Source organism: Bufo bufo, chromosome 5 (assembly GCF_905171765.1).
Source record: "Bufo bufo chromosome 5, aBufBuf1.1, whole genome shotgun sequence".
Lineage (NCBI taxonomy): Eukaryota > Metazoa > Chordata > Amphibia > Anura > Bufonidae > Bufo > Bufo bufo.
In genome coordinates, this window is record NC_053393.1 from 101,712,643 (window position 1) to 101,729,571 (window position 16,929).

A 16,929-nucleotide genomic window follows, 5' to 3' on the forward strand; every position below is an offset into this window, starting at 1 on the left:
TCAGGATGTACAGTATCTCACAAAAGTGAATACACTCCTCGTATTTTTGTAAATATTTATTATATCTTTCCATGGGACAACACTGCACATCTAACACTTTTATACAATGTAAAGTAGTCAGTGTACAGCTTGTATAACAGTGCAAATTTGGCGTACCCTCAAAATAACTCAACACGCAGCCATTACTGTCTAAACAGCTGGAAACAAAAGTGAGTACACTCCTAAGTGAAAATGGCCAAATTGTGCAACAATTTGCAATTTTCCCTGCCTGGTGTCATGTGACTCATTAGTGTTACAAGATCTCAGGTGTGAATGGGGAGCAGGTGTGTTAAATTTGGCGTTATCGCTTGCACACTCTCTTATACTGGTCACTGGAAGTTCAACATGGCTCCTCATGGCAAAGAACTCTCTGAGGATCTGCAGAAAAACATTGTTACTCTACATAAAGATGGCCTAGGCTATAAGAAGATTGCCAACACCCTGAAACTGAGCTGAGCAGCACAGTGGCCAAGATCATACAGCGGTTTAACAAGACAGACCTCTCCAAAGTCGACCAAATAAGCTGAGTGCACAAGCTAAAAGTGGTAGGGGGATCAGCCTGTCAGTGCTCAGACCATACTCCGCACACTGCATCAAATTGGTCTGCATGGCTGTTACCCCAGAAGGAAGCCTCCATTAAAGATAATGCACAAGAAAGCCCGCAAAAAGTTTGTTGAAGACAAGCAGGCTAAGGACATGAATTACTGGAACCATGTCCTGTGGTTTGATTAGACCAAGATAAACGTATTTGGTTCAGATGGTGTCAAGTGTGTGTTATGGCAATAAGGCGAGGAGTACAAAGACCAGTGTGTCTTGCCTACAGTCAAGCATGGCGGTGGGAGTGTCATGGTTTGGGGCTGCATGAATGCTGCCGGCTGTGGGGAGCTACAGTTCATTGAGGGAACCATGAATGCCAACATGTCCTGTGACATACTGAAGCCGAGCATGATCCCCTCCCTCTGGAAACTGGGACGCAGGGCAGTATTCCAACATGATAACAACCCCAAACACACCTACAAGCCAACCACTGCCATGCTAAAGAAACTGAGGGTGAAGGTGCTGGACTGGCCAAGCATGTCTCCAGACCTTAACCTCATTGAGCATCTGTGGGGCATCCTCAAACGGAAGGTTGAAGAGTGCAAGGTCTCTAACATCCACCAGCTCTGTGATGTCATCATTGAGTGGAAGTGGATTCCAGTGGCAACCCGTGAAGCTATAGTGAACTCCATGTCCAAGAGAGTTAAGGCAGTGCTGGAAAATAATGGTTGGCACACAAAACATTGACACTTTGGGCACAATTTGGCAATTTTCACTTAGGGGTGTACTCACTTTTGTTTCCAGCGGTTTAGACATTAATGGATATGTGTTGAGTTAATTTGAGGGCACACCAAATTTACACTGTTATACAAGCTGTACACTGACTACTTTACATAGTATCAAAGTGTCATATCTTCAGTATTGTCCCATGAACAGATATAATAAAAAAAATTACAAAGATGTGAGGGGTGGACTCACTTTTGTGAGATACTGTATATTAAATCTCACACTTGACTGCTTCTCTGTATCAAGGTAAAAATACTTGCTCTTACATACATTAGGGAGTGCTATTAGACTGACATCTACATTAATATTGGCAGCATATCAGCATTTGTTATATTAATAGTCTATAACCAACCTAAACCTAGTACAAACTAGATACCAACATGAATAAAACATCTACCAGACTTTATCAGAACACATGAGAACCTTTTCCGGTCCTAGAAATACTCATTCTCTAAACTGGACATCTACTGACAAATTTTGCTTTGCTGATCCAGTCATATTTGGCAAGGATGATTTTGAGAAGCTATGAAAACAGACACAACTAAATGCAGAGGACATTATAAACCACTGGGTTAATGGCTTTTATATACAAATATTATCAGAGATTGGAACCTTCAAGGAATTAAACTAGAGAATGATTCAGAAGCTAAAATGGTAGCTTGTGAAAAACAACATAAACGGGAAAATCCAAAGCAAGTCAAATAAAAAGTAACTCAAAATACCATCTCTACCAGCATATAAAATACAATACATCTAATTTACCTTTATGGCCTACAAGCAGTCATGTAGCATTCGACATTAGTTCCCTGAATTCATTAATAATTTGTGTTTTTTAAGTGATAGCTTGCCATTGCATGTTCTGATCTTTCTTGCTTTCATTAAGGCACTACCATTAAGGCTTTCAAGGTATCCACACATCTTATGCCAATACACAAATTCCAGGAATTAAAAGGTTTATTTCCCCGTCCATCGTTTAGAAAGAAAGATGATTGGAGGTGGGAAATTGGAGTTAGGATGCTGATGTGGGGGTGGGGGAGCATAGCAGTCAATATGGAAAAAAAAACTTAAAAAAATAATGTCCATTAGAGCTTGTTATTGGCCTAAAGCTGATATGTAAATGGTTATCATTGCAATCTTAGTAATTAGGCCATGGTTGGAAGCATCCCAAAGCCTTATCACTCAGCAGAAACAAAAGAGAAGCACGGCCTTGAAAAAGTTCCCTGGCTTTCAGATGCATCAGTCAGTCACATTACAAGTACGGTTCGTCTCAAGAGTCAGACAACCTTTTGTTTTAGGCATGGCACAGACAAAAGCCTGTCTCTACTCTATGTCTTCAGGAGTTGATGAAAGACATTTTGCGCAGACCCTTTCAGTGCCAGTCATGTGTCCGCAAAACCATTCCAGTTCACCTGACGGCAGCTGGGTTGTCAGGTGGAGGAAGGGTTAAATAATTATCTTTTGGAAGATTCAGCCTTTTCATTTATGCAAGTCCTTGAAGCCGACTGAAAGAAACTCGGAGCCTACAGACATAAGCTGTTCTATCAGGCAACACTACAGGTAAACAATGAACAGGATGAAGGGGCCTTTTCTGCAGCTCTGCTAATGCTGTTTCAGCCTCTTCTTGGAGCATAAACAAAAGCAGAGATGCACAGAAATGCCTGGTACCAAATTGAAACTAGCACTCTAGTGCTTGAGATGTTTACAGCCTTCCAGACAGCTAATTAATATCATTGAAAACAGACTTGGAAGAGAAAGGTTAAAAGATCACTTTAACGTGCATTGATATCATTGGACGGAAGATACACTGACCTTAACTATTCCATCTCCTTGTAATTTCAAGCTATATAGTCACAGCCTAACTGGGAAAAAAGTCAAACGCCAAATATCACAAGTTTAGCTTCACTTTTTAGCCTCAAGATTTTATCATATGTACTCGTTAGTATTATACAAATGTGGATCATTAAAAATTTTTGACAGGTTACTGATGGCGCCAGTGGGGGTCCACGCACTGGGACCTCCATTGATCCCAAGAATGGCTGTGAGCTAAGCTGAGTATTATGCATGAAATAAATATGTAAAGCGGGCCACACAGTTTAGAACGTCTGAAAGCTATTACTCATGACTACCCTATCCACATGTATCCTTGTCTCAGCCAAATGGTCATGTGTTCTCAACAGGGGAAGGGTATTTAGCCACTGCCAGACAGCTCTGATGGTGGCTATCTATCTCCCTTGAGAACAAAATGATCGGGAATGTGAAATTCCAATATGTCCAAAACCCTTTTTTCCCTCCATCGGGAAGAGCCCCAACACCACAATGCACATTATGTGATCGTCTGGTCCTACCAAAACTAACATTTCCAGCTGACAATCATCTAAAGTGTATGACCAGTTTATGTAAGTCTATCATGTTCTGTCATGTGCATCTACCATGCTCTTTTACACTTCTATGTAGAACAATGACTGACAGCTTGGCAGACCTGATTTATAGAAAACCTCTGGCTAAATTGTTTAATTCATAGACATTATAGATTCAACCATAAATCAAACATTGATTTATTATTGAACATTGATCTATTTACAGATTGCTGTGTGAAAATGCCGTAAATACTATGGTAGACTACACAACAATTTCTACCACTATTGGATCCACTAAGGCATATGGGCCATGAGTTAAAATAAAACATGTAAGCATATGTTTCTGTTTAAGGAGTGCTGGAGTTCTACTTTCAGTGAATACTAAGACCAGTGAGGATTTATCTCTGCACCTCGAGGGAATCTTGGATGCATATTGTCAAACTACCATCCTGATGGATGAGCTGATCATCAGGCATTTGATACAATCTATCAGTGCTATGTCAGATATGACTATATTGTAAACATTATTTTGGGACACTGTGCACCATTTCTACATACTTACTGTTAACTAAGGGCCAACACATGCTATATGTCATGTAAGATTTACCACTGGGATCTCTATGAGCGATGAATGCCCTCAGTAGCAGTGCTACAATATCATAACACTGAAATAACCTTCAAATTCTTTTGTATAAAATGTATTTTATCCCTAAGTCTTGTGGTTAACTGGAGCTTAACGATTCCCCTTTTCTTTATAATGTTTTCAATTTGAAGAGTCCACATGTGGCCACGTCGAAGGATGGCCAGACGCAGTGTACATTTCAGCAAGCTAAACCTCATAAGTCTTTAGAAATTCCTCACATCTATTATGTTTACCTTCTGCTGCTGATGAGCCTGTCGGGCTCTGTACAGAGGAAATTACAAGCGCTCCTGAAGATTTGGCAAGAAGATGCTAAAATGAACAATGGGCAGAAGGGATTTTTTTTAAATTGAAGTCCTCTGTCCTTCTGCACCACTGTCTAATGTTCTAGTCCAAGCTCAAATGAAAATTCCAACTTAGAATTCCTCGAAAGGCCGCTGTAATCACCCATAAACCCAGAATTCGGAGAAAAGAGAAATAACCTATGTTTAAAGTTGATCTACTGTAAATTGACTTTTTCTGTTATGAGAAGCACAAATCAGTCAGAACATTGCATGTTTTCTGCAATTAATTTACAATGACTTATCAGAATACAACTGTCAAGCATTGGTGCCTTGCTGTGTCTAAAGGGTTCAGATTTAAAAATAGATTGTTTCCCCCCAAATAGCACCACTCTATGGGCTCTGTCTAGTATTACAATTCAGACTCATTCACTTCAGTGACATGGTCAATGGACAAGAGTGCCAATGGTTTTGTAAAAAGCTGACCTTTTTTCTGTTCTCATACAACCCAATAAACTGAAAAGTTTGGCAATGATCACTTCCTACCTGTCTTTGGTTGCACAAACTGCATATTCTAGCCTTGGAATGCAACTAAGGCAGCTGAAAACTGTGAGACCACAGTCACCATGGGCCTTTTAGTCTACAAAGAACATTTTTTTATAGCTTAACTATATAAATATCAAAGATCAGGCAAAACAACAGTCCTTTAGCAAAGTCCATGAAAATTTCCTGTGCTGCTACTTTGAATATTTTCAGAATATTTTTACCTACACATAGGATGGTAGAAATTTCCATGCTAAAGACATTCACAAATGTTCTTTTTCTTGTTTCCAAACATTTTCCAATAACATATATTACAAATAACCTATTCTTGTGCTTAATATATGTAAGTAGACTGTTTTAACAGCTGCTAACGTGCGAGGAAATACCAAGAGAAATATTTTATGGCCACAAGTTCTAATATCTTTGGAAATTGGCTCATGGCGTCTGCCAACGGCAAAGATACTTTACAGAATGATTAAAACTCACCGGGTGTATAGGTTTGATACACAGAATGTCTCGGAGGTATATTTAATATTTTGATAAACAAAACAGTCTGAAGTTCAATGGATTTATAGAGCGTGAGGCAATATTTTGGAAATATTGACTTTTAAATTGCTGAAAATGACCAGCTTTAAATGGAAAAAAACCTTTGATAAAAAAAAAATTTGAATTTTCTACCTCTACAGATCTATAGACCCAGGGACTAGTTTATGTCTTCCATACTGTTTCTTACTCTAGAGCAGTGATGGCTAACCTCCGGCACTCCAGCTGTGGTGAAACTACAACTCCCAGCATGATCCATTGATTTCTAAGGGGTTCTGAGAACAGCCAAGCACATGTGTATCTTGGGAGTTGTATTTTTACCACAGCTGGAGTGCCGGAGGTTAACTATCACAGCTCTAGAGAATATTGTGCTTTGTAAGTAAAATGACAATGATTGATCAGTAAAGGAACACATTTGTAGACAAATATTAGATTCTATGGGGGAATTTATCAAAGACGAGTGTTTTATGCTGGTCTTTGTTATCCCCTGCACTGTTGGAGTATGCTCATAATTTATGAGGAGGCACATGCCTCACCATGAAATAGGTGCATCCTCCGGCAGTCCGTGCGCCTAGACTAAAATCTGAGGCAGTGACTGTTGGCCCTGTCCCTCCCTCGCCAAGGCCCTTCTTGAAAAGTAGAGAGGGCAGCATAGCAACAACACTTGCACCTAGATTTACAAACAGGCGGCAGCATAGTCTTTACCTATTTACATAGCCCAATGCTGGAATGTTGTAGCATAGTGATCTCTTTCAATAGAAAATAACTTTCATTGCAGAAGTTCTAAATATAGTGCCCATTACTGCTCTCAATTATGTTAACTACATTTTCAGCCCTTATAGCTCTGTCCTTCCTTCTCATAATTGCTAACTACCTTTAATTATACCCACAAAATATATATTTTTTAAATTCATAAGACACGTTCTTATCTCAATGAAAATCACTACTGAGCCTCAGCAACCTTTAGTCCCAAATGCCTTCATAATTGTTTGGCATGTATCCAGAATGTAGCTTGTGAAGGCTAGATAAGAGCCAACAGCTAAAAAACAGACTTTTTTTTTATTTTATTTTCCATTATAATGAATAAAAACTGTTAAACTAAGGAGCGTTAGCTAGGGACTTATAAAAGATATGGGATAGGTTATTAAAACACCATCCTTATTACAAGAATTTTTCCTCACTGATATCATAGGCCTTATTGGATGAGTTAACCTTTATTTCTCCATTTTGTTATACTCCACTTGTCATTTTTTGGACCATTGACAGCACAATTTTTATTTTTGGGTAAGGATATTAATTCATTCTAGTAAATCTATAGTGATGAGTTCAAACACTGCAGTTTAGAATCCCCGTTAGTAAAGCTGGTATGTTTTACTTATTTTTTATTTATTTTTACATTTATATTTTATGTCTGTTTTTTTTATAAGGCTATTAAATCTACTAACAAAGAGATTGTACAATGGAAATTTGGATTAGAAATTATATTAGTTGCAGCTGACGAGAGAACTGTGCCTGTACTGCTATTCAAGGCAATGGTTGGAATGCTAAAACCAGATGCATTCAAAGACTAGTCTCCACTCATGTTTTATAGCCATTAGCTAAAGGCCAAGTACTGTGTGCATTCCATTGTCCATTTCTGACTAAATAACATATGTATACCACAAGCTGATTACTTTTTCAGTATAACCTGATGTTTATGGTTTTACACTGCGCTTTCTCATCCATAACACCAAAAAAATTTATTATTAACCCCAAACCATCTACAGTACATTGTATGTTTATTTTAAAGAGACACTTCCATCATTTTTTATCATATATTAACAACACAAATGTGAATATTCTATGTATTTTTTATTTTTTTACAAAAACAGGTGGATAGTTTTAAGGATCTCATTTTTTTAAGTCACTCCATGTATTCTACTTCCTGTCCTGGTTCTTTAACTTCCTCCTTTGGACTTTTACCATGACAGACAGGCTCACTTGACTTTCTCAATCAGACCAAGATTTGGGGAATAATATATCTCCTTATGCAGAGCGCCTAAGTGGCATGGGGAGTCTTATAGTCTAGGCGATGCTCCTCTGGAATTATTGATAAGGGGCAATCACCCCGAAACAGCTGTCTGCAGATGTGTTGCTGGCTTATTTATTATCCAAGTCATGTCAAACATTGACTTATAGGATAGCTGCCTTACATATGGTGGCATTAGAGGCAGAGCTTGTTAAGAGATCACTTAAATACTCTCTTCTCAGTCAGACCATTCACTGTGACCAGAGAGGGAAGGGGGTGAACGATTAAAGCATCACACATTATACTTATAAGCGCAGTGCTCATTTGCAGACATTTTTATTTAAGCCTATCCAGAGAACATTAGAGCTGTCATATTGTTATCCTATTTCTACATCAACTATTATACTAGCAGATATCATATTCCCCTCACAGCAGCAACAAACTGACCACGGATTACATATTTACATAGCAGTTTTATCTCTCTGTGCTGACTGCTACAGAAGGACAACTTCTTGTAATTTTCAATGGCATAGTACTGGTGAAGTGAAAAAGAAACAGACAAAAATAAAAAATAAAGTTCTTTTTTAAAATTAACTTTAAAAAATATCACCTTTTGATGGAAGTATTCCTTTCAGGTCTCATTCAGCTGAGTGCATATTACTAATGTAGCAACTGGACTCCCACAGTTCTACCAGAAGAGCCTATGGCACTATCATTTCATCAGTAGAACTGCCAGCAGTCCAGATGTAACATTCATAATATTAACGGTTAAATACAGGTACATCCCGCCCATCTGAATAAGGCCTTTATAAAAGACTAGGGGCATGAACCTAATTCTCAAGATTGCATCGAAAGACTATCTTAGATTAATTAACACCCAAGACCTGTTACACTGTAATAAAAAAGAATGGGAATTCACCCATGAAATATCTTTACAGGCTCATGATTGCTGGTCTTGTCAAAAAAAATGGCATGAAGCCCAGTTCTCGCCAGACAGCTATATAAAATGAAGAAAAAAAAAAGTCTTCACTAAAACTACAGTTTCAGGCAATGGATGCAATAATTAGTATGCCATTAGCAATTCATTACACTTGGGGGGATTCTTTTTTGTATATTTTTGGTCTATTTTTCATTTGGCACTGAGTCTTCATTGGTAGACATGTTATTGGGAAACTTTTTTTCTTTTTTTTTTTCTTAGATAAAAAAATGGCCAAGCGGAGAATGTGACTCTGTTGAAAAATATATCCTTAGAATTTGCTCACCTGATATATCCTAAAATTTACCTTGTGGCCTGCAACTACTAATTCAAGGATATTTTTAACACTAGCACATTTATAAAGGTGTACTGAGTAAATATGTCTTCTGACAGATTTAAACATGTCCGTCGCTTGCCAAGGAGGGGGGGGGTGGAGTAAAACAGTCTTTTTAAATGCATAATAATGATTTATCTAAATAGGCTTTTCTTGTGCACCCAAAACCTGAAACCACCTTTGATCCATTTATAATTAAAGCCAAAAGTACAGCCGTCTCATTTAATTCCAATATGGGTAGGTTTAATGCATGAAGTTTTGCATGTGGTTTTCAGCTCATGACCATCTGTTTCTGGATTTCATATACAAACAGGACACTTTAGGGAACAGAGATTAATTCAGTTTTGGAATGCCATTCAAAATGTGTTAGCTGTTTCCCTGCGCCAGGTCAAGCAAAGCAAAAACAAGTTAAGCGCTCGTTTTGCAAAGTAGCATTAACATTGGAATTATTGTATAATGGACCCTGACTAGGTCTTATGTTTTAAATTACTGGTCTCTCTCAAATAAAACTATTAATCTTTTTTTTTTTTTTTGTCTCAGAATGTTTTACAGTCCTGTTACACTTATTAGCTGCTGGCAGCAAAGAAACTTTTAAATGAAAGCCAAATTGCTTTGGTCATGAGAAAGGAAATTAAAACTCTCTCTCGGGGAAAAAATTTCACTGTGAGATCCTCCCAAGGTAGGGTTTCATAACCTCCTGCATGCCTGCTAAAGATGTCACCGCATGCAGAACTGCGTATGGTACTGATATAAAAAGAAGGCTTTAATGGGAACAACATGTTCATTTCTGAGAGATTAAGAGCTGCCGTGTTTTACACTGAGGGACGAGCCTAGGGTTTGGGAGAGTTGGAGGGGAGGGCCTAGGGACTATGCTCTCTTTGGAGAATTACTCACCAGGATCATTGGGTGGGCAGTCTTTCACAAAGAAGATCTCGCTTAGGCTGTCCTCATCCAGTGAAAGACCCTGCTGGTGTAACTGCAGCTTGCGTAGACCCTCCGTCTGCTGGTGCTTCACCGACCGTACGTGCAGTACCATGTTCAACTTGATCTTTGTGGAGTAATCACACAGAGCGCAGTAGTAGTAGCACGACTCCACATTCACTGTGCTCTCGTGTTTTTGCAAGTACTGAAACAAAATGGAAATCATGGTTAAAATTGAAATTTAAGCCATATATTCTTGTACAGTCCTACAGAAGAAAAAAATAATAATAATTAAAAAAAATACATATATATATATAGTGACTTCTTTATGAAATCTAGATAAATACATAGATAGATAATTAAATATGCATTATGCAAAAATTTCAAAATGGAGTTGCATTTATCTTGCATAAAGCAGCAACAGGCTAGAATTATCTAAAATATCCATCCTACACTACTGCCACATTCAGAGTGTAATAAGAGGTGACTGTTGGAAACGCAATACTCCACCATACAAGCCTCTCAGAGGTTAAAATAAAATTGAACCTGACTTGTATTGACCCCTTCTAGTCTGGAGATATTAAAAACAGTGAAGAAATGTGGAAGTGTATAGCCAAATAATCGAATCTGCATGATGAAACAAGTCAGTGTTCCCGTAAAGAGGGCTTTTCTTTGAAGTCTAATTAATATTTAATGCAATGTAAAAACTATATATAAAACCAGTGAGCAAACACTAGGCCGGGGATGTTTAAGCAGGGCCTTGCACATCAAGAGGATTTCATGTAATAAGTCCTGACTTGAAAGTAAATGTTTATTTAAATTTTCTATAAATCTACATGCATCGAATAAACTTACATTTTCTATAAACAAAAATGTTTCTCTTAATCATATGTTAGGAACACTAAAATCCTAAGTAACTTAATTTGAAGTCTAACCTAATTTGAAACAGGCAAAATTGTGCTGAACGCTATTTTCACCATTCACAGTGACCCACATCAAATTTTGAAAAAAAAACGAAATCACTTTTTTGGTAAGCGCTGACTACTCTAATTTCTGCCCACGGCATGTAATAGGATACTTTAAAATTCCCCCTTCTCTTCAATGGAAATCTTTACAACTCTTCAGCATATCTAATTGCATTAGTTCTTAAAGCAGCAGTCACATAGTGATGTCCACTATCTATCTACCTGTCTGTCTATCTGCCTATCTATGCTTCTCATATCAGTCTGTCAGTCTATCTATCTATCTATCTATCTATCTGTGTCTGTCTAATCTATTATATATCTATCTATCTATCTATCTATCTATCTATCTATCTGTGTCTGTCTAATCTATTATCTATCTATCTATCTATCTATCTATCTATCTATCTATCTATCTATCTGTGTCTGTCTAATCTATTATCTATATATCTATTATCTATCTATCTATCTATCTATCTATCTATCTATCTATCTATCTATCTATCTATCTATCTATGCTTCTCATATCTATCTATTTATCTATCTATTTCATATCTATCTATCTTTCTATCTATCTAGCTATCTATGCTTTTTATATCTATCGATCTATCATCTATCTATATATGCTTCTCCCATCTATCTATCTATCTATCTATCTATCTATCTATCTATCTATCTATCTCCTATCTATCTATATATGCTTCTCCTATCTATCTATCTATCTATCTATCTATCTATCTATCTATCTATCTATCTATCTATCTATTGATCTCTCTCTCTCTCATATCTATCTATCTATCTATCTATCTATCTATCTATATCCTATCTATAAAAATAGTCTCAATAAATATGTGTAAAATATGATATGCCACATTATTTTAACATTTCACCGAATAAATGGCAATTAAAGGGGTTTCCTAGTCGATGAAAATAGTTTTGAAAGGGTTAAAAGTGGGATAAAAAATAAAAGAAGAAATACTTGCCCTCACCTATCCCTCTATCCCATTCCAATGGATACTGGCTCTCTACTGCTTTCTTCTTCCTGGTCCCATCCCACTCCACCTTTTCTACTCTACTCTCTTACTATAAGATATTGCAACTTTTTTTTACAACTTTTTTTTTTAAAGTCTCAATGATAAATCTGGAGTGAAACTCATTAACTTAGCTAACCACATCCACTCCCCCACCCATATTTCAATACCGGAGTGAGAGGTGTAAGAATGCAAAAAGTTGCACACGTGAGCAAAAAAGTCACAAAAGCCCAATCTTGTGACTTTTCGAAGACAGAATTCTGGAGTGAAGGCATGATAAATCGGTTTCTTCTCCATAGGCTATATCTGGTATTGAAATGGCAATAAGCCGGTATTGCATATACAGCCTATGGACAAATATTGGGCTATTTCTGGAAAAAATATTTTGGATATGAATATATAATGGACTTCATTTTGAAAGGCATGCTATTGAAATATTATATGGGCCAGAATCCATTGTAGAATTGTTAGAGAAATGAAAATAACCATTTTACTATAAGTTATGCTGATTTGGCAAGATACTGTGGAACATGGTGCCAGTTGTGTCTATGTGCTGATTGACGATTCCACAACTGGGCTGATTTAAGAGTCTGACTCCAGCAATAGACAGTATACCTCAGGGTAACGTGCCAATAACAGCAGAGGTTAGTATGAATATGGACCTACAAACAGACACTGGACAGCGATATCCGCTCCGCTTTACAGGTCATCTTCTAAACTAATCTGACTGATAAGAGTTTATGTAAGGATTTAGACAAAATAAACCAAAACAAACGTTTTTTTTTCTATTCTAACATCTGAAAGTGTTTAAACGATGAAAAAAAAAAAAATACCCGTAAAGATTAAATTACCCGGTGAATGCTTTGCAACCACAGCGATGACATGATATGCAAGACTTGCTCTTTCCTGTAACCACAATAACTAAATGTTACTGAGTAATCTCTTTTTGCAAGTCAAACAGGGTTAGCTGAACCAACCTTTTCAGGGGGTAAGTGGCATTTTGACAGGTGACCCACGAGAGTAACCTGGTAGGAAATATGGCCTTTCAACATCTAACAAATGTGATAACTTTGATCTTTTAGTGTATTTTGCTATGGAACCAGTTGACTTAAAGACATTGTTTAGCCTTTACTAAGTGGTGGCTTTTCTTTAGGATAAGACATCACCAGCTGATCAATGGGGGTCCAACACACCAGAAATCTGCTGATCAGGTGTTCAGGTGTAGACCCAATGGGGCACTTGGTTGTAGTAAGGAGTTCCCTCCACTACAAGGTTGAAAGATCTGTGTAGTTCCAGTGTTGACATCCTATGATGGAACTACACTGATTGGCTTGTGTGCAGGGTGTCAGACCCCCGCCAATCAGTTAGTGATGGCCTATCTTAGACAACCTCTTTAAATATGTAAACATAAATAAGGTGAAATTAAAGCTTCCAATAGCTGTAGGCCAAACAGCTATTCCTAATGAACTCCCCATAAATATATATGCTCAGTGCATGTGTCCTGATTGGAAAGAGTTGAGTAAGCCACTGCCAGACATCTTAAGTGGCAGATTATTTCCTTTTAGAACAAAGGATTGGGCATGTTGAAATTCATCATATCAACCAACCCCACCCTAACAAAGTTCAGCCAAATATATCACACCTATTCAATGGGTATTCCGGTAAGAACAAGTTACTCCTAATCAACTGGATAGGGGATAACCATTAGATTGTTGGGGGTCTGCCCATTGGGACTTCCACTGATCAGAAGAACAGGGATCCTGCTCCCTTGTATGAAAGGAGACCTCTTTACTGCAAAAAAAATACTGTTTGACTGAATGTAGAGGTTTTTACTAGTTTCTTGGTACATGTTATATTTGAAAACAAAAATGAAAAATCTTAGAAGGTCTAAGCCGACATACTGGAACTGCCTTATTGATTGCATGCGATATTACTTGGAGTAATTGATGTGCTAATGTTGTCCTAAAATAGCTTCCACCCATGCGTCCTCTTTCGACTTTTATAGTGTACGGTACTGTAGCCTTTTTTTCACTTGAAAACTTATTTTCGCTCTTACAAGTCGTCATCGATTGTTTCATTTGTAGGTTGAATGGATCAGTTTAAGTGAGAAGACTCAAGAGTTATTTAAACACGCATTTGATAGTTTCTAAAAACAGTCCAGGCCAGCAAAATTGTTTGTTCCTTAGAATCCAGAAGTGTGAAGAACAGCATGCTGCTGTCTTTCAGATTACCCCTTCAACTGTGAATCTCAGTTTGCAAAACTTTTTTTAACCCCTTTCCTGACAGGGCAAAATGGAACATATCAGAGACCTTTATTTATTTATTTGTTTATTTATTTATTTATTGCAATGAAGAGGTTGAAACTTTTTAGTTTTGTGTTCTTGTTTTTGTTCCTTTAATTCCCCCAAAGTTTTAACAGGCCAAAATCTGTGACCAAAGCATAGTACAAACAAACCAAGCATATCCAAGCGGGGCTGCGATACTCACAGCCTAATGAACAATGCACAAAAACAAAAGCATCAGCAAGACGTCCATTATCTGATCTGCCGTGAAACACAAAAAAATGCCCTTTCTGGTGCAGAGGAAGTGCCAGTAAGCCTGCAGGTGTGAGCCAGTTAAAAGAAAAGGCTTGGTTAAATAGATTCTTTGACTGTCAGGGATTAGAGTCATGGTACCAGTAGTAACACACATCTTTTCCTTTAACTTACGAAATTTTCTCACGAGTCTGCAAGAGTTCACCCCATAAGGAGCTTTCTGAGGCCATTGAAAAGTCTTAAGTTTTAATTAAGTTGAAGTTGTCAGAAGAAAGCTTTTTTGGCACAGAGTCAGGGTCATTAATTACTGCTATCTTTGTTTCTTTCCGAAGAAAGAACTCCACTGACTTGTTGGGTTACTAATACAGCTAGCATTTTGTATCCTGCAGGCCTCTTATCAACTGAGTCTCATTTACACATCTAGCAATTACTTTCATCTTTTCCAAATTCAAGTCTAGTAATTTATCATGATTCTTAATGTTTAGCATGACAGTATCTAGTACGATCACGTTGTAAATGCCTTGTTAATAAAAGAAAAATGCTAATATTTCATGTAATTCCATATGTTTTATCTATTACTTGTTCTGTCTGATTCCTTTACTTTACAAGTGCTAACAAATAGGAATATTACTGCTGCTTACTGGAATGTATGTCATAGCTTTATCTCTTTCTATCTCATATCTATCTATCTATCTATCTATCTATCTATCTATCTATCTATCTATCTATCTATCTATCATCAATCTATTCAATATATATCCATCTATCATCAATCTATTCAATATCTATCTATCTATCTATTTATCTATCTATCCATCTATCGATATATCTATCTACAGATATAGTAGAGTTAACACACATGCTTAATTAGATATGTTAACTAAACTAGTTGTGTTAAGCCAACATCTTTAATTGATTTTCAATGGCTTATGTTAGAGGATATCATGAGGATATCATGATGAGTTAAGAAACATCTATCTACTTATCTATCTATCTACTATATATTTATCCATCCACCTAGTAGCTATCAAACTATCCATCTAGGATCTCTCAGTCTATCAAATATCTATCTATCTATCTATCTATCTATCTATCTATCTATCTATCTACCTGATATTTATCTTCTGTCTAGTAACTATCAAAAGAAATTAGAAATATATAAATTTTAGACTACTGAAAATGAAATAAATGTCAAAACTTATATTTTGGCACACTTTCGTGTTAACTTATATTACAATGTTTTTAATAAAAACATTTATAAAATAACATTTGTTCATGTCGTGACTCGAGAATTGTGATTTATGTGGCACATTTTCCCATTAGGAGTCTCTCAGCAAGTGGCTCCATACACAATTCAGATGTACTTGGCATAGCATAAATAATTATGACACTCACTGGGGTTTCATTTACAGACTCAAATGATTGAGACACAAAGTTTGTGCTGGTTAGAAAAGGAGACAAAAAATTTTCGGCAGCTATTTGAAAAGCTAAAAAAAAAAAAATATGCATTCCGATATATTTTGCTGTTATATAGAACCAGGTTTATACTACACAGTATGGACAATGCAACACATCATCTCCACATGCAAATGCTTTAGAGACTAAACAATCCATATGTCTTCTTCTTCGTATCGTATTCAGTAACAGTGAATAAAAATGGAAAATGTCCTGGGCACTGAACTTCATGGAACCAATGCTTAGTTCTACTAATGCTATGGCCTCCTTGATGTCACTACAGGACAATAAAATATTAGACCCACCAAAAGTGGAGGAGCTTCCATGGTCTCAAGTCACATCTTGGGGAACACTGCTTTAACCCATAAATTCCTGTTCAGTATAAAGCTATTTCCCCCAACAACCTCATACAAGCTAGGCTACACTGAGAATGTATATATTTTTCAGCAGAGAGGAAGAAGAAAGCCACTGCCAAAATCCTCTTTAAGGAGAACAAAAGAATTTGGCCTTGAAGTTGAAAGTTCTTGTAGTCCTTCTTTTCCCCCGACATCATGTGTCAAGGTACAGTCAATACCATTGGAAATCGTTGGTTTAGACAAAATCAGTATAATGTGTATGGTGGGGCCTTCAAAGGCCCTACTTTAGGTCAGAGGTTTCTATGTCTTTATGGTTTAACCAGAGCAGATGAGCTTTATGGATGTCTTCCAGAATGAGTTGTGTTAGTTTGAGATGTCTTTGAAGAATTTATTCATGAAGTATATCTACTAATTCAAATCTTTTATGTTTTTACATGTTACTGGAAAGGATATTTCTCGGCAAGGAAAAGGTATTTGGTTGACGTACAGGAATCTGATTTGAATAATGGAGATGAGAACATTGTGAAATTTGTTAAGTTTGTTATCTCATAATCCATATTTTTTATGTATTGTTGCTTTGACAAGTTATATAAAAGCAAACACTCAGCACACTAGACAATTTTTCA

The 16,929-nt window shown here is 36.9% G+C and overlaps 1 protein-coding gene across 4 annotated transcripts in view; it reads right to left on the reverse strand.

Moving 5' to 3' along the window:
• The window catches only part of ZFHX4 (zinc finger homeobox 4), a 157,126-nt gene that overhangs the window by 66,172 nt on the left and 74,025 nt on the right, over nucleotides 1-16,929 (reverse strand). For all 4 annotated transcript variants that reach the window (XM_040433740.1, XM_040433737.1, XM_040433738.1 and 1 more), the window contains one exon: nucleotides 9,939-10,170. In XM_040433740.1, coding sequence (XP_040289674.1) covers nucleotides 9,939-10,170 — 232 coding nt within the window. The remainder of the gene's footprint in view (nucleotides 1-9,938; nucleotides 10,171-16,929) is intronic.